This window comes from Tiliqua scincoides, chromosome 2, assembly GCF_035046505.1.
Source record: "Tiliqua scincoides isolate rTilSci1 chromosome 2, rTilSci1.hap2, whole genome shotgun sequence".
NCBI lineage: Eukaryota > Metazoa > Chordata > Lepidosauria > Squamata > Scincidae > Tiliqua > Tiliqua scincoides.
In genome coordinates, this window is record NC_089822.1 from 249521040 (window position 1) to 249544804 (window position 23765).

The following is a 23765-nucleotide window of genomic DNA, read 5'->3' on the forward strand; positions in this document are numbered from 1 at the left end:
ATGTGACCCTGCTTTCAATCTCATCATGGGCACACTGAAACCTTTTTTTGCAGGGCGTGAGAGTTAAGCCAGTTAGCTTGCTCATTTTGTGTGTGTTTTTTTAAAATTTACACTTTAATACTTTTTAGTACGTATTTGTCGGCCAATGTTCTTCAACATTTATATCATATTAACCCCATTTAATTTTCATTCCTCGTTCTTTTCAACACAGTCCTCTCAACTAAGATTCTCTAGATGTTCCTCCCCACAGGGGCACAGATGGGATGGGGAGAGGCGAGGAGGGGGCAAAATTGGGCAGGGAAGGGGGAGGACAGGGTGTTTTCATTGGATTCTGCAGTTATGTAGCACTTGAGTATATTCAAAACATTTGACATTCAAAATCCCAGAAATTGTTACATCTGCCCTGTAAGGTAGGTTGCTATTGTCATCCCTGTAGGACAAACGCTGGGCTTAAAGAATGCCCCAAGGCCAACCAATGGTTTTATCATCAGATCAGGGGAATACAGGCATTTTTCTGTATCTGTGAATTGCCACCTACTCTCATTGTTATCTTCAATTCTGTTCTCTTTATCCATTAATACTGTGCTGGTGCACTTGGGGGGAGGGGCTTAGCACAGTTACGAGCAGGCAGGTGGGGGTCAGAGATGTTGCGGGAGGAGAGGAGAAGAGACAGTGGCCTCCTTACAAGCTGAAGGCAGCACCAGTGTCAAGCAGGGCAGAGAGGAAGAGACATCTATACAGTATACAACAGATGGGGGAAGGGGTTGTGGTAATCACATCCAGCCAATTATACGCTTTGTTTTTTAGCAAGTTGTCTGGATTGGGTCAATTTTCTGCATGAAATGGGCATTGTATTGGCAGGTGGAGAATCGTCAGACACATTTATGTCCGCTTCCAGACTTGCCCCACCATCTTGGGCACCATCTTGGGGACTCCAGCTGAACCTCCACAACCCTGGCCATGATGAGAGGCCGACGATGAGAGGTCTCTGGAAGGTTACCTGAGGGCTACTCTGTGGCTGGGGCAAACCCAGGGAAGGAGCCGAGAGACAGGTGCTGCAACCCCCTCCCCACTGCTGAACTCTGAGGCCTCTTTGTTGGGTCAGCAAGCTTCAACAAGTCAAGGGGTAGCCAGCATGGAGAATTTGGAATCACCACAAACCTCAATGCATCCAGGGGTATCCAGCACGGAAGTGGAAGCATTAGATGTTGGAGATGTTGATGAGCCCTTGCTGTCACCTAGCCCCATAGACTTCAAGTTAAGATTCATAAGAACATAAGAACAGCCCCACTGGATCAGGCCATAGGCCCATCTAGTCCAGCTTCCTGTATCTCACAGCGGCCCACCAAATGCCCCAGGGAGCACACCAGATAACAAGAGACCTCATCCTGGTGCCCTCCCCTACATCTGGCATCCTGACTTAACCCATTCCTAAAATCAGGAGGTTGCGCATACACATCATGGCTTGTACCCCATAATGGATTTTTCCTCCAGAAACTCGTCCAATCCCCTTTTAAAGGCGTCTAGGCTAGACGCCAGCACCACATCCTGTGGCAAGGAGTTCCACAGACCGACCACGCGCTGAGTAAAGAAATATTTTCTTTTGTCTGTCCTAACCCGCCCAACACTCAATTTTAGTGGATGTCCCCTGGTTCTGTTATTATGTGAGAGTGTAAAGAGCATCTCCCTATCCACTCTGTCCATCCCCTGCATAATTTTGTATGTCTCAATCATGTCCTCCCTCAAGCGCCTCTTTTCTAGGCTGAAGAGGCCCAAACGCCATAGCCTTTCCTCATAAGGAAGGTGCCCCAGCCCCGTAATCATCTTAGTCACTCTCTTTTGCACCTTTTCCATTTCCACTATGTCTTTTTTGAGATGCGGTGACCAGAACTGGACACAGTACTCCAGGTGTGGCCTTACCATCGATTTGTACAACGGCATTATAATACTAGCCGTTTTGTTCTCAATACCCTTCCTAATGATCCCAAGCATAGAATTGGCCTTCTTCACTGCCGCCGCACATTGGGTCAACACTTTCATCGACCTGTCCACCACCACCCCAAGATCTCTCTCCTGATCTGTCACAAACAGCTCAGAACCCATCAGCCTATATCTAAAGTTTTGATTTTTTGCCCCAATGTGCATGACTTTACACTTACTGACATTGAAGCGCATCTGCCATTTTGCTGCCCATTCTGCCAGTCTGGAGAGATCCTTCTGGAGCTCCTCACAATCACTTCTGGTCTTCACCACTCGGAAAAGTTTGGTGTCGTCTGCAAACTTAGCCACTTCACTGCTCAACCCTGTCTCCAGGTCATTTATGAAGAGGTTGAAAAGCACCGGTCCCAGGACAGATCCTTGGGGCACACCGCTTTTCACCTCTCTCCATTGTGAAAATTGCCCATTGACACCCACTCTCTGCTTCCTGGCCTCCAACCAGTTCTCAATCCACGAGAGGACCTGTCCTCTAATTCCCTGACTGGAGTTTTTTCAGTAGCCTTTGGTGAGGGACCGTGTCAAACGCCTTCTGAAAGTCCAGATATATAATGTCCACGGGTTCTCCCGCTTCCACATGCCTGTTGACCTTTTCAAAGAATTCTTTAAGATTCGTGAGGCAAGACTTACCCTTACAGAAGCCATGCTGACTCTCCCTCAGCAAGGCCTGTTCGTCTATGTGTTTTGAGATCCTATCTTTGATGAGGCATTCCACCATCTTACCCGGTATGGATGTTAGGCTGACCGGCCTATAGTTTCCCGGGTCCCCCCTCTTTCCCTTTTTAAAAATAGGTGTGACATTTGCTATCCTCCAATCTTCTGGCACCGTGGCCATTTTGAGGGACAAGTTGCATACCTTAGTCAAGAGATCTGCAACTTCATTCTTCAATTCCTTAATAACCCTTGGGTGTATGCCATCAGGGCCCGGTGACTTATTGATCTTTAATTTATCAATGAGGTCTGAAACATCTTCTCTTTTAACCTCTATCTGACTTAACTCCTCGGTTAGGAGGGGCCGTTCGGGCAGCGGTATCTGCCCGAGGTCTTCTGCCGTGAAGACAGATGCAAAGAACTCATTTAATTTCTCTGCCATCTCTAAGTCTCCTTTTATCTCCCCTTTCCCTCCCTCACCATCCAGAGGGCCAACCGCTTCTCTGGTGGGTTTCCTGCTTCTAACATATTTGAAGAAGCTTTTATTATTCCCCTTAATGTTGCTGGCCATGCGTTCCTCATAGTCTCGCTTGGCCTCCCATATCACCTTCTTACATTTCTTTTGCCACAGTTTATGTTCCTTTTTATTCTCCTCATTAGGGCAAGACTTCCATTTACGGAAGGAAGCTTCCTTGCCCTTCACAGCCTCTCTAACTTGGCTGGTTAGCCATGCGGGCACCCTCCTGGATTTAGTGGAACCCTTCTTTCTTTGCGCTATACACCTCTGCTGGGCCTCTATTACTGTTGTTTTAAGCAGCCTCCATGCACTCTGGAGAGATTGGACTCTTTTTACCCTCCCTTTCAACCTCCTTCTAACCAGCCTCCTCATTTGAGGGAAGTCCGCCCGTCGGAAGTCAAGGGTTTTTGTTAGAGATTTGCCTGGTATTCTTCCCCCAACGTGCACGTCAAAACGGATCGCAGCATGATCACTGTTCCCCAATGGGAACCCCAATTCAGGTATTCTTCCCCCAACGTGCACGTCAAAACGGATCGCAGCATGATCACTGTTCCCCAATGGGAACCCCAATTCAGGTTCATATAGTTCATAGAGTGTATGGTGAAGAGGGTCCCCTGGAACCTAACCACATTTTCCCCACTGACTCAATGACTCAGTATCCACTAGGTTTTCCAGGAACCTAACCCTAGCAGATCATAAGAAGTGACTATAATGTTAACTGAGCAACCAAGATATTTATTATAATTATTTGAATATATTGTTCATTACAGTTATCAATGAGAAATTGTATTTCTAAATTAAAATATACTTAGAGAAACCTTGCTTCAGTCTTCATTCAGTTTGTCATCTAGATTCCAGCCGGAGAATCTGTGCTTTTCAAATCATTCTCACAATGAATGTTTTGCAAAGAGTTTTCTCAGTGCTGCTAAAACATCCCGGTTCCTCAGACTATATATGAAAGGATTCATCATGGCAGGGAAAATGGTTGTAAATACTGAGTTAATCATGGCCTTTTGGGCTGAATAGGAGGATACGGGTGTCATGTATGTCAAAATGGCCGCCCCGTAGAAGATCCCCACCACACATAAGTGGGAGAAACAGGTCCCCAAGGCCTTGTGGCTTCTTTTAGAGGAACGATTTCTCAGAACTTGCAGCAGGATGGCTATGTAGGAAGCAAGGATGACTGCAATGGGAATGAGAAATACCAGAAAAGTTCCAAGATAGATGGTTTTTTCAAATGCGGAATTGTCAGAGCAGGACAACTGCAGAAGGGCTGTATACTCACAGGCAATATGGGTGATCACATTGGACTTGCAGTAGGGAAGAGGCAGGACATAAAGGGAGCATGTCAGTGCCTGCACTGAAGACCACAACCAGGCAGCTGTTGACGTGACGTAGCAGACATTTTTCCTCATGAGGACTGGATATTGCAGAGGCCTGCATATAGCCACATACCTGTCATATGACATGGTAGCCAAGATCAGGCATTCTGCTCCTCCCATCACCAGCGTGACAAAGATTTGGATGACACAACCATGCAGTGAAATGAAATACCTCCGAGTTAGGAAGTTCACTGTCATAGGCGGAACGACGGAGAGAATCTGGCAGAGGTCCATGAAAGCTAATTGAGTGAGGAAAAAATACATGGGGGTCTGAAGACCGGAATCCACGTGAATTAGAAAAACAAGGAGGCTGTTTCCAACCAGAGCAATAAAGAACATGAAGAGAAATACACCAAGGAAAATGGCCGGTGCCTTCTGATGCTGAAGACCAACAAGGACAAATTCTGTCCAGGATGTCGTATTCTCCTTTCCCATGTCATTTAGCTAGATTTCACCTAGAAATATTTGTGCGAATAAAAAAATTTGTCACCACATTTATAGCCCAATCCTAACAAAGTGTAAAGTGCTTTGCAACAGTGTAGGCAAGCAGCACACCAGTGGGAAGCCATCCACATGACGGTGGAGGTCTGCTGGAGCAGGTAAGCCCAGTGCAAGGGGCAGAGTGAGACAAGGGAGGGTGGAGGGTTGAACGGGGCAAGGGGAGGGCAGAATGGGGCAGACGTGGGCATGGTGGGCGGATCAGGCTGGGAAGGGGCGGGTTCAGTGGTGTCGGTACTTGCCGAATCCCAACCCCCTTCCAGAGCACAGATCAGTGCACCAGTGATATCTCTGTTGCGGCTGTCCCCTTATCCAAGGAGACCTCCAGCAGCCCCAAAACCTCCGCAAGATGCAGCATAGCCCGCACCGGCTTTGCTGCATTGCCATGTGGGGATTTAGTTAGGATTGGACTGATGGATTAAATGCACCCTTGGTAGTATCAATTTTTAAAATGAGCATTTTAAAATAAAACTGTGCTGAGAAGAACCCATTCTTCTTCTTTTTTCCCCAGCTGAATTTATGCAGGTAGATGCTCCAGTTCAATTAAATATATACAGGGTTATCAGATCTGTACACATGGAGTCATTTTTGAAATGCTGTTGCCGGTTGAAGAGAAGAGGGCATTGAATCCAACCCTGGCTCCCTGTTCCAAAGAGACAACAGTTGCCATTTTGTAAGGACTGGACTGCACTCATGCACAGCTGCTCTCTGAATCAGAGAGTTCACCCATGTTGAGTCAACAAGTTGTGCACATAACTTCCAGTGGTTGGCAACCTTCAGTCTCGAAAGACTCTGGTATAAGCCTACAGCACCCGGTATTCCCAGGCAGTCTCCCATCCAAGTACTAACCAGGCCTGACCCTGCTTAGCTTCCGAGATCAGATGAGATCAGGCATGTGCTGCTACAGATATTCACTTGGACACCACCTGCTGCGAAAGCTTTCCCTAGCTAGAAGAGCTAAGCATTTTTGAGATTCAGAAGTGAGCTCTCATGGACATCTGTTTCAATTTCTGGTTTATTTGTCAATGTCTTTCTTTAGCTGTACTGCTAAGCTGAGCCGTATTTAGCACCAACATTTGAAAAAGGTGGTGTTTAATAATGGACTTAGATTCTATTTTTCAGGCACTGGCTACTTACACAGAGATGTGAGTGAGCCATCAACTATGAACCATCAACTATGTAAGTCCTGAAAAATAGCAACTTTATCAGTTTGCCAAAACAAACACGTACATGACAAAAGGACCCGTAATTACTTCTCCACATTATCTGTCTCACAATGTTGTTGTGACAAAAAATGAGGTAGGTGACCTACACTGCCCTGAGCTTCAGAAACAGTGAACTGAATGTAATTTGCAGGGTATAAATATTGTACTATTATTAAATATTGTACTATTATTAATAACAAATTGTAATGGTTGTTTCTAGTAAACAATAGTACGTTTTTATGTGTGGTGGCATGGCAGATCCCCCCCCAAAACGAGTAACAATTAGAAATTTATACTGTCTTAGAGCCCAATCCTATGCATGTCCTATGCATGTCTACTCAGAAGTAAGTTCCATTGCAGTCAATGGGGCTTACTTCCAGGAAACTGTGGATAGGATTGGACTGTTAGAAATCAAAGTTCTCAATATTTCGCTCCATCTGGATATTGTAAACAGTAAAAAAAAATTTCTTCTGTATGAAAAATGGAGTCATCATGATTTAATAATACAGAATATCATATTATAAAGAAGCAACAATTTCTACATAAGTTAAAAGCCACATACCTGTGATACCACATGTGTTTGTGACAGCAAGTTGGAAAGAAAAAGTTTAGTGTTCAAATGCTCAAATGAAAAAGTCAACTTTTCCTCAAATGATGATTCTTTTGAATAGTTATACTGCTTTTCTACTGCATTCCCCTGCACTGCTAAAAAAGTGGACCTCATTTTAAATTAATTCCATATTTTATTTTTGAAAGGCTTTTCCATATTTATATTTATTTATAAATCAAATTATAATCACTATTTCTAATCAAAGCCAGGAAAAATAGTCTGATCGTATTCATGGTTATAGGGTAACAAGTCTTTTCTTGATTATCTTCCTCAGGTTAAAATATGTAGAATTGTAAGCTCTTTAATTTGTGGAAAAGACTTGCAAAATGAAACTGAGATGAAGAACATCTTCCTTAAAAAAGAAACACTTTCTAATTTATATCTACACCGTGAAATTTTATAATCTAAAATTTATATCTACATTTCTTTGCCTATATTTATTTCTAATTTATATCTAGACTGTGAAATTTTTCCTAAGCTCCACTGGCTCACTAGTCATAAAGGAAGAATGAAAGTGTCTTTTAATTTCTTGCATGAAAGTTGCAGTGCTTTCTTCCAATACAGTGTTTAATATCTCCAATGAGAAGGTCTCAGGATTCTTCACCCTTGGGGAATCTGGCCCCAAGACTTTAATTAGGGTGCAGTTACAGAAGTTGCGAGTTGCAATCACTCAGAAATGTAACCTGCTATCATTTTCTTAGAGCCTAATTCTGTCCAACTTTCCAGCACTGATGCAGCCACTACAATAGGACATGTATTGCATCAGCAGCGGACCTCCCCAGCCCCACGCCTGGGGCAAACGTCCACGATGGCACCTATGAAGGGACTGAGCCGCCCCAGCTCCCTTGCTGCTTGCCCGCGCAAGCCCTTGGGTTCTTCTGAGTCGTCCAAGCCCGCCCCTGAGCACACACACTCTTAAATCAAAGTTCTTTATTATAACTGAGGTTAGTACTTTTAAGTAGCTGCCACCCAACACAGTGGGCTTCTCAAGGGCAGCTAGAGAGGTCAGTACAAATATAGCTACAAGAAAACAAGAAAGCTAACTGGTTCTACTCTACTCACATGCCTTTGTACACTTGCATGATCTTCCTTCCAGATGTTCAGAGGAGCAGAGATCCCCCTTGGCATTTGCCAACCCCGAGGGGACGAGAGCAAAGACCCTGCACAGATTTATGGCACAACCTGCCAATCATAATTCCCCAATTCTGCTGAGTCATGCTCGGCCCGCTTATTCTGTTCAACCAATCATACATCCGGGCCTGCTTTTGCCATCGGGCCAATCAGAACCCCTGCATGTACTTCGATCCCAAGGCCATCTGGCCTTTTGGAGTTCTTCTACTTTCCACTTCAAGGTTAACTCTTCCTCCCCCTTCCTGTTGGTTAACACCTTCTCCACTCCATCACTCTGCCTGACTATGCAGTCCCCTTCAAAAGACATAGCTTCCTTTCCCATATTCTCCCTCTATATTTCTCCCTCAGTTACTTTACCTACTCCATCACCCTCTTATATATTGAATAATCACTATAATCCCTTATAATTCCAATTACCCCTTAAAACCCCAGTGCCCTCCCGCAGGCTACCACTGCCCCCCTGTGCAGAAATCTACCCCCCCCCCACTCACCTGAGGCTCAAGGAGCCTCGCGCTACCTCCACCTGCAGCGGAGAAACCTCTGTGAAGTTCCCCGATGCTTTAAACTGTGCTTCCAGAAGCACAGTTTCCACCCCAGTCGGCAGCCTCAGAGAGGCTTCCGCAGGGTCCTGGTGCCTTGCGCCTGGGACTTTTTCCCCATCGGACCGAATGGTAGGTCCACAACTGCATTGCATCTTGGGGTGGTGGGCACTCATGGAGGCCTCCTCAAGGAAATTGCGGCTGCATCAGAACTGGAAAGTTGGATAGGACTTAGTCTGTTCTTTTCTTTTGGAAATTCTTATTGATTTCTTTCTGCAAGAGGGGCTAAAAATGGAACTACACATTACTCCCACTCTGTGTCCACTGAATAACTTAATTCTGGGAATCTGGGACTCAGAGGGAAAGTGGAGGGTAGGAGGATCTCTTAACTCTTCTCCAGACGATCCCATTTCTTCTACAGTCCTTCCTATGAACTATTTTGGTCAATGCTCAAATTAGAGTAGGAACTGGGACTTACCTTGTGTGGTGGACTCCTTAGCTATTGGTTGCAGAAGGCTATGTGGACAACAAGGTCTGACTAAAATTAGAGTGTGAATTTCATTAAGGCCTCCTACCTTTCATCCCTTTAATCAAGCACTGATTTGGATGTTTATCCTGTTCCCTTCATTTGGGCTGGAAGGCCACTTCCAGATAATGCTCCTTACATAAGAACATAAGAACAGCCCCACTGGATCAGGCCATAGGCCCATCTAGTCCAGCTTCCTGTATCTCACAGCGGCCCACCAAATGCCCCAGGGAGCACACCAGATAACGAGAGACCTCATCCTCGTGCCCTCCCTTGCATCTGGCATTCTGACATAACCCATTTCTAAAATCAGGAGGTTGCGCATACACATCATGGCTTGTACCCCATAATGGATTTTTCCTCCAGAAACTTGTCCAATCCCCTTTTAAAGGCGTCTAGGCTAGACGCCAGCACCACATCCTGTGGCAAGGAGTTCCACAGACCGACCACACGCTGAGTAAAGAAATATTTTCTTTTGTCTGTCCTAACCCGCCCAACACTCCATTTTAGTGGATGTCCCCTGGTTCTGGTATTATGTGAGAGTGTAAAGAGCATCTCCCTATCCACTCTGTCCATCCCCTGCATAATTTGTATGTCTCAATCATGTCCCCCCTCAGGCGCTTCTTTTCTAGGCTGAAGAGGCCCAAACGCCGTAGCTTTTCCTCATAAGGAAGGTGCCCCAGCCCCGTAATCATCTTAGTCGCTCTCTTTTGCACCTTTTCCATTTCCACTATGTCTTTTTTGAGATGCGGCGACCAGAACTGGACACAATACTCCAGGTGTGGCCTTACCATAGATTTGTACAACGGCATTATAATACTAGCCGTTTTGTTCTCAATACCCTTCCTAATGATCCCAAGCATAGAATTGGCCTTCTTCACTGCCGCCGCACATTGGGTCGACACTTTCATCGACCTGTCCACCACCACCCCAAGATCTCTCTCCTGATCTGTCACAGACAGCTCAGAACCCATCAGCCTATATCTAAAGTTTTGATTTTTTGCCCCAATGTGCATGACTTACTGACATTGAAGCGCATCTGCCATTTTGCTGCCCATTCTGCCAGTCTGGAGTGATCCTTCTGGAGCTCCTCACAATCACTTCTGGTCTTCACCACTCGGAAAAGTTTGGTGTCGTCTGCAAACTTAGCCACTTCACTGCTCAACCCTGTCTCCAGGTCATTTATGAAGAGGTTGAAAAGCACCGGTCCCAGGACAGATCCTTGGGGCACACCGCTTTTCACCTCTCTCCATTGTGAAAATTGCCCATTGACACCCACTCTCTGCTTCCTGGCCTCCAACCAGTTCTCAATCCACGAGAGGACCTGTCCTCTAATTCCCTGACTGTGGAGTTTTTTCAGTAGCCTTTGGTGAGGGACCGTGTCAAACGCCTTCTGAAAGTCCAGATATATAATGTCCACGGGTTCTCCCGCATCCACATGCCTGTTGACCTTTTCAAAGAATTCTATAAGGTTCGTGAGGCAAGACTTACCCTTACAGAAGCCATGCTGACTCTCCCTCAGCAAGGCCTGTTGGTCTATGTGTTTTGAGATCCTATCTTTGATGAGGCATTCCACCATCTTACCCGGTATGGATGTTAGGCTGACCGGCCTATAGTTTCCCGGGTCCCCCCTCTTTCCCTTTTTAAAAATAGGCGTGACATTTGCTATCCTCCAATCTTCTGGTACCGTGGCCGTTTTGAGGGACAAGTTGCATACCTTAGTCAAGAGATCTGCAACTTCATTCTTCAATTCCTTAATAACTCTAGGGTGGATGCCATCAGGGCCCGGTGACTTATTGATCTTTAATTTATCAATGAGGTCTGAAACATCTTCTCTTTTAACCTCTATCTGACTTAACTCCTCGGTTAGGAGGGGCCGTTCGGGCAGCGGTATCAATGAGGTCTGAAACATCTCGTAGCACCACCCAGTCACAGTGGGGTCACTAGGCTTTGTCTCACCCGATGCAGGAGGCCAGTGTGTCACCCTTATGATGGACCTCCCCCCATGCAGTGGGCGGGGCAACACCCTGGGCAGTGGGTGTAGTGATGTACCATTGCCCCACCCCCACTGTTTTTTTGGCTATAACTTTAGATGGAATAGAGATGTTTTAATGTGGTTTGAGTCATTGCATTCTGCATGAAATCAGGCATTGAATGATGTTTAACATGATGGTATTACATAAAAATACCAAGATTTAAAAAATTTGGGCCAATACTGGTGTCACCTCTGTGTGCATGTCACCTAGTTTGGCCTGTACCCCCCTAGCTACACCACTGTAGAATTCTATCCAGTTAGAATTCTATCCAGATTTCTTTAAGCCTGAACCTTGCTCTGTCACTTCCATGCATTGCAATGGACTTATGGAGTTGCATGGATTGGGCTGCCAGTGGCCCCTTTGGATCCGCCATCTGAAACAGCAGAAGAGATGGTGGCCTGCTCCAGCACCTGGTTCTGCACATCAGTGCAGGTAATCCAACAGGATGAGTGGCACAGGGCAGAGCCTGGGGAGGAGGCGTGTTGGGGGCAGGAGCGGGTGTGACCTGGTGCATGTGACCTGCAGTAGGAGGCTATCCCCTTCCTCACCTCCCAACACACACATTTCTGTCCTCAGTCTTATGCCAGCTACATAGCTGGCCCAGGTCTGAAGAGACCGATAGACAGCTGAGGATCTTATGGCGGGATAATGGAAACTATTTTCCCACACCTCTCTCAAGCCTCCCGATCAGCCCCTCCCATAGCCACGCAGCACAGCCTGTTTTGGTGTGGCTGCATGCAATGGCCAGGGAAATAGTTGTAACCCCTACCCATGCTCAAGACAAAGGTTGGTGATGGTTCCCCCAGAGAGCTGCTACCCCACCGCACAAAGCCACCCCCCCCCCACACTCACTGGATTGCAGCGGAACCTCACACGAATCCAGGACCAATCGGGGAAGCATTCTGAGGCTTCCCCGTGGACTTAAAGCTATACTTCCTGGAAACCAGGATTATAGTTTCTGACTGCCTCAGGAAGTTTCTCGCACGGTCCTAGTGAAGCGTGAGTTCAGCGCTGGGGGCATTTGTCCCGTTCATAAAGCGCTGGGTCCACTACTGTGAGGAAAGGATATGATTAGGCTGCAATTTAAATGACGAATAATCTAATTAAAATGCAATAGGACCACAGTAAAAGCCATGAGTCAAAACACTCAAGAGCAAGGGAAAGACACATCGGAGCAACTGCAGTTGAATCTTAATGAGTCAGTGCATAGGCAGTGGAGAGTATATAAATGCTTTTGTGGAAAAGAAGATCCTCAGCCTCTTTCTAAGATCTGTACTACCTGGTTAGCCAAATGTGTTTCCTTCAGACTGTCAGGAGGTTCTACTGTAGAATACACTCTGGTTCTCATGACCAGAGTTTGCTGCTGATGTCACTGCGTCCCAATATGGAGACGTATATGGAGGCACCCACACTGTTAGATATCCAAAACATGCAGTGCAATAAGAACATAAAAAGAGCCCCGCTGGATCAGGCCACAGGCCCATCTAGTCCAGCTTCCTGTATCTCACAGTGGCCCACCAAATGCTTCAAGATGAGACAAGATGCCTTCCTGGTGCCTTCCCCTGCATCTGGCAATCTGAGGTAGCCTACCTCTGTAACCAGGAGCTTGCACATACCTACCATGACTTGTAACCTGTGATGAACTTTTCCTCCAAAAATTCGTCCAATGTTTCCTTACCCTGGGAAGACCTCAAGTAGCCAAAAATTCCCTACAGGATGTAGCATAGCCCATGCCAGTGCTGCTTCATTGCCGCACGGGGATTTAGGTAAGATTGGGCTGACCAATAAGGAAAGGTGACTTTTTTAATTTATTCAACTTGTGTTGTTTAACTGTCTGAAAAGTTTCACACCTCAGCATGGCAAACCATTCATTTATATAAATTAAGATTGCAGTCCTATGCACGCTTTAAGAACATAAGAACATAAGAACAGCCCCACTGGATCAGGCCATAGGCCTATCTAGTCCAGCTTCCTGGATCTCACAGCGGCCCACCAAATGCCCCAGGGAGCACACCTGATAACAAGAGACCTCATTCTGGTGCCCTCCCTTGCATCTGGCATTCTGACATAGCCCATTTCTAAAATCAGGAGGTTGCGCATACACATCATGGCTTGTACCCCGTAATGGATTTTTCCTCCAGAAACTTGTCCAATCCCCTTTTAAAGGTGTCCAGGTCGGATGCCATCACCACATCCTGTGGCAAGGAGTTCCGCAGACCAATCACACGCTGAGTAAAGAAATATTTTCTTTTGTCTGTTCTAACTCTCCCAACACTCAATTTTAGTGGATGTCCCCTGGTTCTGGTGTTATGTGAGAGTGTAAAGAGCATCCCTCTGTCCACTCTGTCCATCCCCTGCATAATTTTGTATGTCTCAATCATGTCCCCCCTCAGGCGTCTCTTTTCTAGGCTGAAGAGGCCCAAACGCTGTAGCCTTTCCTCATAAGGAAGGTGCCCCAGCCCCGTAATCATCTTAGTCACTCTCTTTTGCACCTTTTCCATTTCTACTATGTCTTTTTTGAGACGTGGCGACCAGAACTGGACACAATACTCCAGGTGTGACCTTACCATTGATTTGTACAATGGCATTATAATATTAGCTGTTTTGTTCTCAATACCTTTTCTAATGATCCCAAGCATAGAATTGGCCTTCCTCACTGCCACCGCACATTGGGTCGACACTTTCATCGACCTGTCCACCACCACCCCAAGATCTCTCTCCTGATCCATCACAGACAGCTCAGAACCCATCAGCCTATATGTAAAGTTTTGATTTTTTGCCCCAATGTGCAAGACCTTACACTTACTGACATTGAAGCGCATCTGCCATTTTGCTGCCCATTCTGCCAGTCTGGAGATTGGGTCTGGGTATTTCAAGTGGAGCTGAAATTGGAGCTGGATTGGGAGCTGGATTGGAGCTGGAGTGGAGCTGGATTCAGTCTGGGTATTTCAAGTGGAGCTTTCCTGAGCTCCACTGAATACTCTGGGTCTTACTTCTGAGTAAATATGCATAGAATTGCTCTGTAAGTGAAATAGCAAGAGATGGAAGATGATGTAAAGAAAAATTTACCATAGAATCTTTTCTTAAAATTTATTTTGGAAATGTACAATATTGATATGAATGTTCATAATTGTTCTTTGACCATTGTACATATGTGCAATGTCCATTGTGGCAAGTGGTTCCTCCCCGGGGGCGGGGCCCCACCTCAACTCTTACCTGAGTGAGGCAAGGAACAGAAGCAAGCTAAGTCAAAAGGCAGCTCTACACAGTCGGTTTACTTGAGTAAGAATTTTTACATTCATGGAGCCCTATTATGGCACAGGACTCCTTCAGATGCAACAGTCTCTCTCTCTCTCTCTCTCTCTCTCTCTCTCTCTCTCTCTCTCGCTGGGCTGGGGCCCCCCTGGTCTGCCCGCTGTGGCTCCTCTGGGAGCCTGCTGCCAACGGTAGGCCCTGCCTTCCCCTGGAGCTCAGCTCCTCGCTCTGCCACAGCCCTCAGGGTGAGTCTGGATAGCCTCACAGGGTACCCAGTTGGTCTCCAGCCACCTCTCCTAGCACCCTGGGGGTTGGACACTGGTCCCTCCCAGTGCCCTAACTCTAGGCTCCTGGGCGGCCAGCCAGCTGAAAGATCCTCCCAGCCTCCCCAGAGACTTAATCCAGCCAGCAGCCTGTCTCTCTCTGTCTTTCTCCACCCCCTGTAGGCTCTTCCTTGGTGAGGGCACAGCCTTGTTGGTCTGTGGCTGAAGCTCACCCCTCCTTCATCTCTCCCCTGGCCCTTGCTGCCAGGCCAGAAGCCTCCCCTCCCCCGGATGAGTCCCTGTCTCGCTGTACTGCCCCCTGACAATATGTTTTGTAGCAGTGTAATGCTACTTGGGAAGCACCCAGGGCTTAGAACCTTGGTGCCTGAGGGAGAGTGCTAAAAGCAGAAGCACTCTGAGGGTTTGAAAGTTAGAACTAGAGCAGCAAGGAGTCAGAGCAATGAGTAAAACGACAGACATGTATAGAAGCAAGATGCAGAAGGAAGGCCGCTGGGATTCAGCCTTCTCTGGCTTTTATTCCCTCTCAAACGATACACATCAGGCTGGGGTTTTCCATTCTCTTATCTTGTTTACAATACTAAGCAATGAGTCAGAAGTCTGCGGCTTCTACTTAACGAGAACAAGGCAGAGGCTTCTAGATGTGTCCAGATTCCAACGCAGGTGTGCCTGCACTTGTTGCCATGTCTCTAAAAGCTTAAAGTTCTGTGCATTTTCCTACAATGTTTGATACATTTTTCTATATTGTCATAAGTTAAAATTTTGAACAATAACTGAAGAAACAGAACGCATCATTTCTGTGGTATGCATTTTACAAAGAGCTTTTTCAGTGCTGCCATCACATCCCGATTCCGCAGGCTGTATATAAAAGGGTTCAGCACTGGGGGGACAACAGTGATGAACACAGAGTTAATCATGGACCTTTGTGATGAATAAGAAGATACAGGAACAGTGTAGTTCAGCATAGATGCCCCAAAAAAGATACTCACCACAATCAAGTGAGATAAGCAGGTCCCTAAGGCCTTGTGCCTTCTTTCAATTGAGTGCATGCTCAAAACTTGCACAAGGATGGCTATGTACGAGGAAAAGATTACTAAGATGGGGAGAAAAATTATCAACACATTGTCAAGGTATATCACTTTTTCAAACGCTGATGTGTCAGTGCAGGATAACTTCAGGAGAGCTGGGAACTCACAAACAAAATGTTTAATCACGTTTGACCCACAATAAGGAAGAGATTGTACATAAACAGCAATGACCAGGATGATAAGTGATGATGAAGACCAGATCCCCACTGTCATGATAATGCAGATGGTTCTCCTCATGAGGACTGGGTATTGCAAGGGCCTGCAGATGGCCACATACCTATCGTATGACATGACAGCCAAGAGGAAGCTTTCTGAACTCCCCAAGGTCACAGAGAGAAAAATCTGAGTCACACACCCTGAGAGTGAAATTCCGTATCTCTGTGTTAAAAAGCCCACTGACATTTTAGGGACCACAATGAATATCTGACCAATATCCAAGCAGGACAGTTGACTCAGGAAAAAGTACATTGGAGTATGAAGGGTGGAATCAATCTGGATAAGGAACAGGAGGAGAGAGTTCCCCAACAGAGCAATGAAGGCCATCGAAAGCAACACAGCAAAGAAAAAGTGGGTGTCTTTAGATGTACAAGCCCCACAAGGAGAAACTCGGTCCATGATGTCCCATTTGCATTTTCCATTGCCCCTGAAGACAGAAGAAAAATATTTTTGAGGAATAACTGTAAAAGCCACACACACAAATCTTAGTTAACCCAAAAAGGTTCGTTTCATGGTCAGTTTTTAAAATAGCATTTCAAACTCACATTTACACTGAGAATTAATGCCAAGCATAATTTCATTTCAGATCCGTGCAAGCGTGGCCACATGGATTTCAGACTTAGATTTGGGATGGGCTGGGGGGACTCCAGAAATCTCAAATGTCTTGATCTAAACGTGTGACTGAGTTTTCCTCATTGTAGAAAGTTAGATCTATTTTTTTTCAGATAATTAATGAAATCTATTGAATTCAAATAATGCTTATAAGATTATAAATTAAGTGCCGTTTTGGTTGAATGGAGGGAGACGGAGGGGTTATAGTTCAAGGGACTGTGCAATTGCTTTTCATGCAGAAGGTCCCAGGTATATATGTGTATATATTTTTAATATTGTTTTATTTGTAAGCCACCTTAAGTGCCCTTTTTTGGGGGGGGGGGGAGATAGAAAGTCAGGATATAAACAAATGACCTAAATTTGAGTAATTTGAATCGAGCCAAGCTTTCTGTAGTAAGTAATCACTGAGTATATTACATCTTTGGCAATATCTGCAGAGTAACTGATTGTTTTGTTTTTTAAATAATACATGTTTGTATGTAAAATGTACTGTATGTTTGTATCTATGTGTACACATAGGTGTGCACATATACATATATTTGTGTACTACTTAGGTTTATATTCTCTCTACGGTTTCCGTACAGAGTCTTCACCTACCAAATGTTTATGCCTAATAAAGGTTGACTTGACTTGACTTGATAAATGAATGAATGAATGAAGGGCAGATAGGATCTGGGGTGCACTTTTGCCGACATCCACCCTCTCCAGCCTGCTCCCTCCCCCTGACCTCTATCCCGAACTTCCCTCAAACCTTCCTGCCCATGAAACCCCATGTCCTTCAACTTACCTGATTTGGCGGAGTGTCTTGGTGATCTTGGAGGGTGCGTGGAGCCACTGACCATTTTTGCCAGTTGCTCCATCGCACACCAAGGAAGCACAACATTTCCGTCATCTCCAGGCCTTTTGCAACAGCGGATTGGGTAAAGGTACAGAGGATTGGGTCACAATTTATTGATTATTTGTAGAATTTAAATTTTTAGCCTACCCTGTTCCCCATGGTTAGTGATGTGGAATACGCCAAAGATATACCAAGTTATGTCTTCAGAGATTAGGAGAAATAGTTCGGCTTAACAGAACTGATGTAGGAGATATGCATTTTAAATGCCTACCATTAAAATATTTCTTTACCCAGCATGTAATTAATCTGTGGATTAACATCCTTGCCACAGGATGTTGTGATGGCACCTAGCCTAGATGTCTTCAAAAAGGGGATTGGACAGTTTGATGTAGGAAAAGTCCATCAGAGGTCACAAGTCTTGATGACTGTATGCAACATCCATTTTAGAGGTAGCCTATGAGAGAATGTCAGATGCAAGGGAGTGGCAACAGGATATGGGTAACTTGTTGCCTTGTGTGCTCCCAGAGGCATCTGGTGGGCCAGTGTAAGATACAGGAGGCTGAACTAGATGGGCTGTTGGCCTGATTCATTCATTCTTTTGAATGACTGGCATGCCAAAATGAAATGTTGTGGCATGTTTATTCTTCCTGCACATTAGCTGTAGCTCAGTGCTCATGCAAATACTTTGCCTGCAGAAAGTCTCAGGTTCAATCCCCAGCACCTTCAAGCATAACAAACATCCCTTCCTGAAATGCTGGAGAGCTCTGGCCAGTCTGCCATGCTGAGTTAGATGAACTATTGGTCTGACTCTGTTGAAGGCAGCATTTTATGCTTCTCTCAGCCCACATTGGGAAGATTTGTGGAGGCATTCACAATTGCAGGTTGTGCTGTGACAGACTTTGTTCTCTGATAACCTGTCCTTTATGCATAATGTCAACAAAGGTTAAAAAAAAATGATCCTGTGTGGGTTCACAGATGCAGGGAGGTTTTTAACGATGCATAGTGTCACTTTGAGCTTGGGATAAAGCAGGTTGTAAATCTTTTAAATTAATTATTATTATTATAACAATATTTATATATCACTTTTCAACGAAAAATTCACAAAGCAGTTTACAGAGAAAATCAAATAACTAAGAACATAAGAACAGCCCCACTGGATCAGGCCATAGGCCCATCTAGTCAACTAAATGGCTCCCTGTCCCAAAAGGGCTCACAATCTAAAAGAATGCAAAAGAGCACCAGCAGTCAGTCACTAGAAAAGACACTACTGGGGTAAGCAGGGCCAGTTACTCTCTCCCTGCTAAATAAAAGAGGAGTACCCACTTGAAAAGTACTTCTTACCCAGTTAGCAGGGGTTAAATATTTGTAATTTGCATGTTAAGGGTTTACTGCAGAAAACCTGGTGAACCTATAGTAAAACATGTTTGCCAGTGCTACACAGTGTGTTTCCAGGAGTCTGTTAAGGACCATAGAACAAGCAAGGGTTGTTCCTTGCAAGGGTTGTACCAGAGTATATCAATAGCCCATGAATCTGTCTGAATTTGGTGTGATCATCCGGTATCTCTGGTCTGACTACTGCTGTCTAGTATAATCTAATCTCCCCCTCCCCCCAGCACCTGGGCAGACAATATTTTTGAGATGGACCTATAAATCGAAAAATGCCACAACAATACCATCAATAACCAACACATACCTTTATTTTTCCGTATCAGGAGCAGGACAAATATTTGGATTCTTATGGAATTGGATTTCCAACATTCAGTTGAAAAGTCTTATACGTCTCAAGCTTCTTTTTAATAAAACCATGCTCCTGATCCTCTCGTCACCAGTTTCTGCAAGCCAGGACCTGCGTATGCCGTGAATGAGATGATACCAAGTCAAAGAGTTGTCTGGAAGAATTTGGCATGAACATCAGTGCTTGGTTTGTGATGGCATGCAAAATCACAGTTTGTGCACATGCTGGATGATTCAGACAACCTGCTCCCTATGTGTATTGTGTAGCGTATACTGGCGAAAAAAAAATCTGTGTCCTCACATGAGTGTATAAGTGTGTTTGAAGATGAATTGCTGTACATGCATGTTCAAACATTATGTGCATGCAGCGATAATATTTACAGCGATAACATTTGCCCTGTAACAGGCTTAGCTGCACTAAATCATCTGTCAAGTGGTGCAAAATAATAAGATTTACCCCCTTATGTCTAGGTCCCAAGACTCAAGCCTGAAACTGACATGACCACACGCTGCATCTCTTCCGCTCTTGTATCTGATTGCTATCTGGCATAAGTTTTTAGTCATGAAAGATAAAGCAAGATACAAATATTTTTAAATTAAATTCTATATTGTTAATGCAAATTACTTTTTTTTACTCCCCCCCCCCCCCCCCCACAATCTGGGCAGGCAGCCATAGAAAATTCAAGGAAAATTTAGACTTTAAGACTCACTCATAACCCCAAATTCCTCTAGCAAAAAATCACATACCTTTATGTGTCCCTGTCAGCAGCAGATGGAGCTGGGATCCTCAAGAAAGCAGAGTGGATTTCCAACACAGCATGAGTTGAAAAATTCCCTACTTCTAGTATTTTAAGAAAATCATGTTCTTGATCCTCATCTGCTTTCTCTTTCTGCAAGTCAATGTATGGCTATCCCATGCGCAGATATCATTTAGAGAGAGATTTAATCTAATGTTTAATCTAATATGGATTACTGAGATGTCTTTGTGAAATAATGAGATCTCAGTGCTACATTAAACTGCTGAAGTTCAGCTGCCAATGATTTGAGCCTGTCGGGGGTGTGTGTGTGTGAAAAAGGATCTTTCAGCACATTTAGGTTCAATCCCTTGAGGAAAAACTGTTCTTCAATGTATCAGGCCCAAATAAGGATTCTTATGTTCTTATGTTCTTATGTTCTTAAGGATCACTGCTTATATCGCCTAGGCTGCCCAGTGTTTACAATATATGGTAAAATATTGTGGATGATTGCTGGCTTTCAGGGAATTTGATCCCAAGACTTTAATTAAAGGTTTGTTGATGGAAACAGAAAATATCCCTGAAGAAAATTTCAGCACTTTCAGTCACCCTCTTTATATTATACAATTCTTTTTATGAAGACTGCTCTGTATTTGCATGTTTGGGGTCTCTCTCTCTCTGTCTCTCTCTCTCTTCTCTGTGTGTGGGGGAGGGGTGGTGTGGCAGTGGGTGGGGATATCTTTTCATATCCCTGAACTTGAGATGGACATTTGTTAAGTCAGCCAAGGGTCTACTTCATTTTCAGTCCTCACAAGAATGACCCAGTCTTTGGGGCTTATTTCCATGCCCATCTGCGCACCACCAGCTGCGGGTCAAATAGCCATTATTCCAGTTGGCCGTGTGCCAAAGAGGTTGACTCGTTGCACTTCTTCTTCTTTAGCGCTTTTCCCCTGTGGTGGTGGAGTCCACTCTTTTGGATCAGAGTCACCATTTCTCATGGTCACGGGCTTGGTCTGGGTATAGACAGGTGATTTTCATGTTGCTGTGCAGTGTGTCTTGCAGTACCACTCAGTCCCAGTGGGGTCACTAGGGCTTGCCTCACCCAATGCAGGAGGCCAGCCCTATGATGGACCACCTCCCATGCAGTGGGTGGGGCAACACCCTGGGTGGTGGGCATGGTGATGCACATTGCCCCGCCCCCACTAGTTTTTTTGGCTATAACGTTTGATGGAATAGAAATATTTTAAACCAGTTTGTTTCATTGCATTCTGCGTGAAATTGTGCATTGAATTATACAGAACATGATGGTATTAGTCAAAAATACCAAGATTTCAAAAATTGTGACCAAGAGTGGTGCCATCGTCCTGTGTGCAATCACCCGGTGTGGCCCACACCCCCTATTTATGCCACTGCCCATTCATTTGTTTGCTGAGATACATCAAACGCTGAGCTGCATTACTACTGCCGTGGTAGCCTCTCTCTCAGGATATGGGAAGGCAACCATCATGGTGGACGCCTTCCTTTCCTCAAGGCTGGAGTACTGCAATGTGCTTAACTGGGAGCCGCCTTTGAAAATGTTCAGAAAAGGCAACACTTCAGAAGAGGGCTGGACACATCAACTGGACACGCCAAACCCCTGAGAGGCAAGAGCTGCTCTGTATGCTGGTTCATTTCTGGGACCAGTTCATTGGCTCTCCGCACAGCTGTTGAGTTCATGAGGTCTTACAGTATACAGTGCAATTTGGAAGATGGACAGAGAGAGGACAACCCTTCCTTTCCTCACCCTAAGAGAACTAATGGGATAAAAGCTGCTGGCAACTGGGAACCCTGGGAGTGCAGTACTATTAACCCCCTTTGTGCCTCCACCCTCCAAAAATCACCCTGCTTTGCACCCTGTATTTATTTATTTATTTAGGAGGAGAAGGAGGAAGAGACTCCATTACAAGCCACTGCACAGGAGCAGCAGCCAGTAGCAGGATTTCTGGAAGGTGCTGTTGCAGGTAGGGAGGAGCCTTCCTAGGCATGCTGGTGGAGTGACAAAAGCTTGACAAAGCAGGTAAGTCCTGCTTAGGGGGCAGAATTGGGCAGGGGCAGTGGTGTAGCTAGTGGGGTTGGGGAGCGATCCGCCCCGGGTACCACCCTTGGGAGGTGTAACACCACAAATGCCCCAACATCGCTAACATCGTGAAGGGTAGGAGTAGCCCCATCTTGCTATATACCATTGGATGCAGAATTTCCAGTGGAATGCAATGCAAAAGACCAGATTGAAATATCTTCTTTCCATCAAAAGTTATGGCCAAAAAACCGGAAACCAAAAAATGCATTGAACCCTGTGGAAAATGAAACAGCCATATCACGCATTTACTCATGAGTAGGCAACCTTGCCATAGTTCGTCGGACAGGGCAGGCTGAGAGGAATCCAATGACACCAGAATGGTTCCTATCCAATGAAAGCAGTTCCCCAAAAACACCCAAGAAGGATGTCCCTCCCTCCAAGCAGACGAATGTATTGAGCCCTATGGAAAGCGAAAGTAAGCCACACGGCCGCATTTACTCGCGAGTAAGCAAATGTGCCTTGGCTGCTGGTCAAGTCAGGCAAAGGGGAATGCAAGGCTAGCTGCATGGTCCCCATCTGATGAAAGTGGAGCTCAACAAATGCTCCAGAAGGCAGCATCTCCTTCCCCAAAGAATAAAACAGAGACTTGAGCTGGTAAGGTGGGCACTGGGGAGGGGTGAAAATCTCACTGATTTATCTGTGTGTGTGTGTGTGTGTGTGTGTGTGTGTGTGTGTGTGTGTGTGTGGTGGGGGTGTTACTGCAGGCAGGCTACAGAGAAAATTCACTTGGTGAAACAGGGCTGGTTTCCCCTTATTTATCTGTTTTTCTTTAATTTAATCATTTATAATTATTTTTTTTTGCTTGATGATGTCACTTCCAGCCATGACATCACTTCCGGTGGTTCCTGGACATTCTAAAAAGTGGGTCCCAGTGTTAAAAGTTTGAGAACCACTGCCTTAATTCAAAACAGGCCAACGAGACATGGGGGGGGGGGTGACGGTGACACCCTAGTGACCAAAATTCTGGAAATCTTGGCTTTTAGGAATAATACCATCATGTTATATACCATTTGATGCAGAATTTCATCCATTGCTTGTGGGGAAAGATTCATTGCATTTATTTTTCTCGCCATTATTATTCATTCCATGTCATGACGATTACTATCTCTGTCTCCCCTACCTCACAGGGTTGTTGTGAGGACAAAATAAGGGGAGGAACCATATACACCACCCTGAGCTGCTTAGAGGAAGGGTGGTATAAAAAGTGAATTAATTAATTAAACAATATAATTAATAATTAATAAATAATTATTAATAATTAAGTAAGTAAGTCATATGGGGTGACAAAAATGGGCCCCGGGTGTCAAATGACCTAGCTAACCCTTTTCCAGACTTAATCTGCCTGCGTGGTTCAACTCAGACTTGCGCCAGAGATAACCTCTTACCCTGGGGAAACCTTACTCTGGTAAATGTCCCCTTGTCCTGGGGAGACCTCAGGCAGCCAAAAATCCCCTGCGGGATGCAGCATAGCCATGCCGGTGCGGCTTCATCACCGCATGAGGATTTAGGTGGTACTGGGATGCCCAATAAGGAAAGTAATTTATTTTGTTCGTTCAATTTGTGCTGCTTAATTGTCTGAAAAGTTCACACCCCAGAGAATAAAGACAGAACTCTCCACTCTGTGGAGAATCCCTCACACAGTCATTTCCCCATGGAGATGAACAAGTGAAAAGGGCTCGTACGCTTCAGTGGGGTTGTACGGATAACACCTTGTGAATAGACTCTTGGACCAGGGGTAATACAGCCCGGCCATGGGGTAATACAGTCCTGATAATCTGGTCAGGTCACGCCACATCATACA

General features: G+C 45.2%; 1 protein-coding gene across 1 annotated transcript; it reads right to left on the reverse strand.

Annotated features, from left to right (window-relative positions):
* Positions 1-15417: 15417 nt before the first annotated feature.
* On the reverse strand, positions 15418-16329 carry LOC136639005 (olfactory receptor 2T2-like). Its single transcript, XM_066613031.1, has one exon. The coding sequence runs from the start codon at positions 16327-16329 to the stop codon at positions 15418-15420; it is 912 nt and encodes a 303-aa protein (XP_066469128.1).
* Positions 16330-23765: the final 7436 nt, after the last annotated feature.

What these genes read in the sequence shown, in the direction of transcription:
- LOC136639005 (XM_066613031.1), bottom strand. Translation starts at nt 16,329, where the DNA reads ATGGACCGAGTTTCTCCTTGTGGGGCTTGTACATCTAAAGACACCCAC.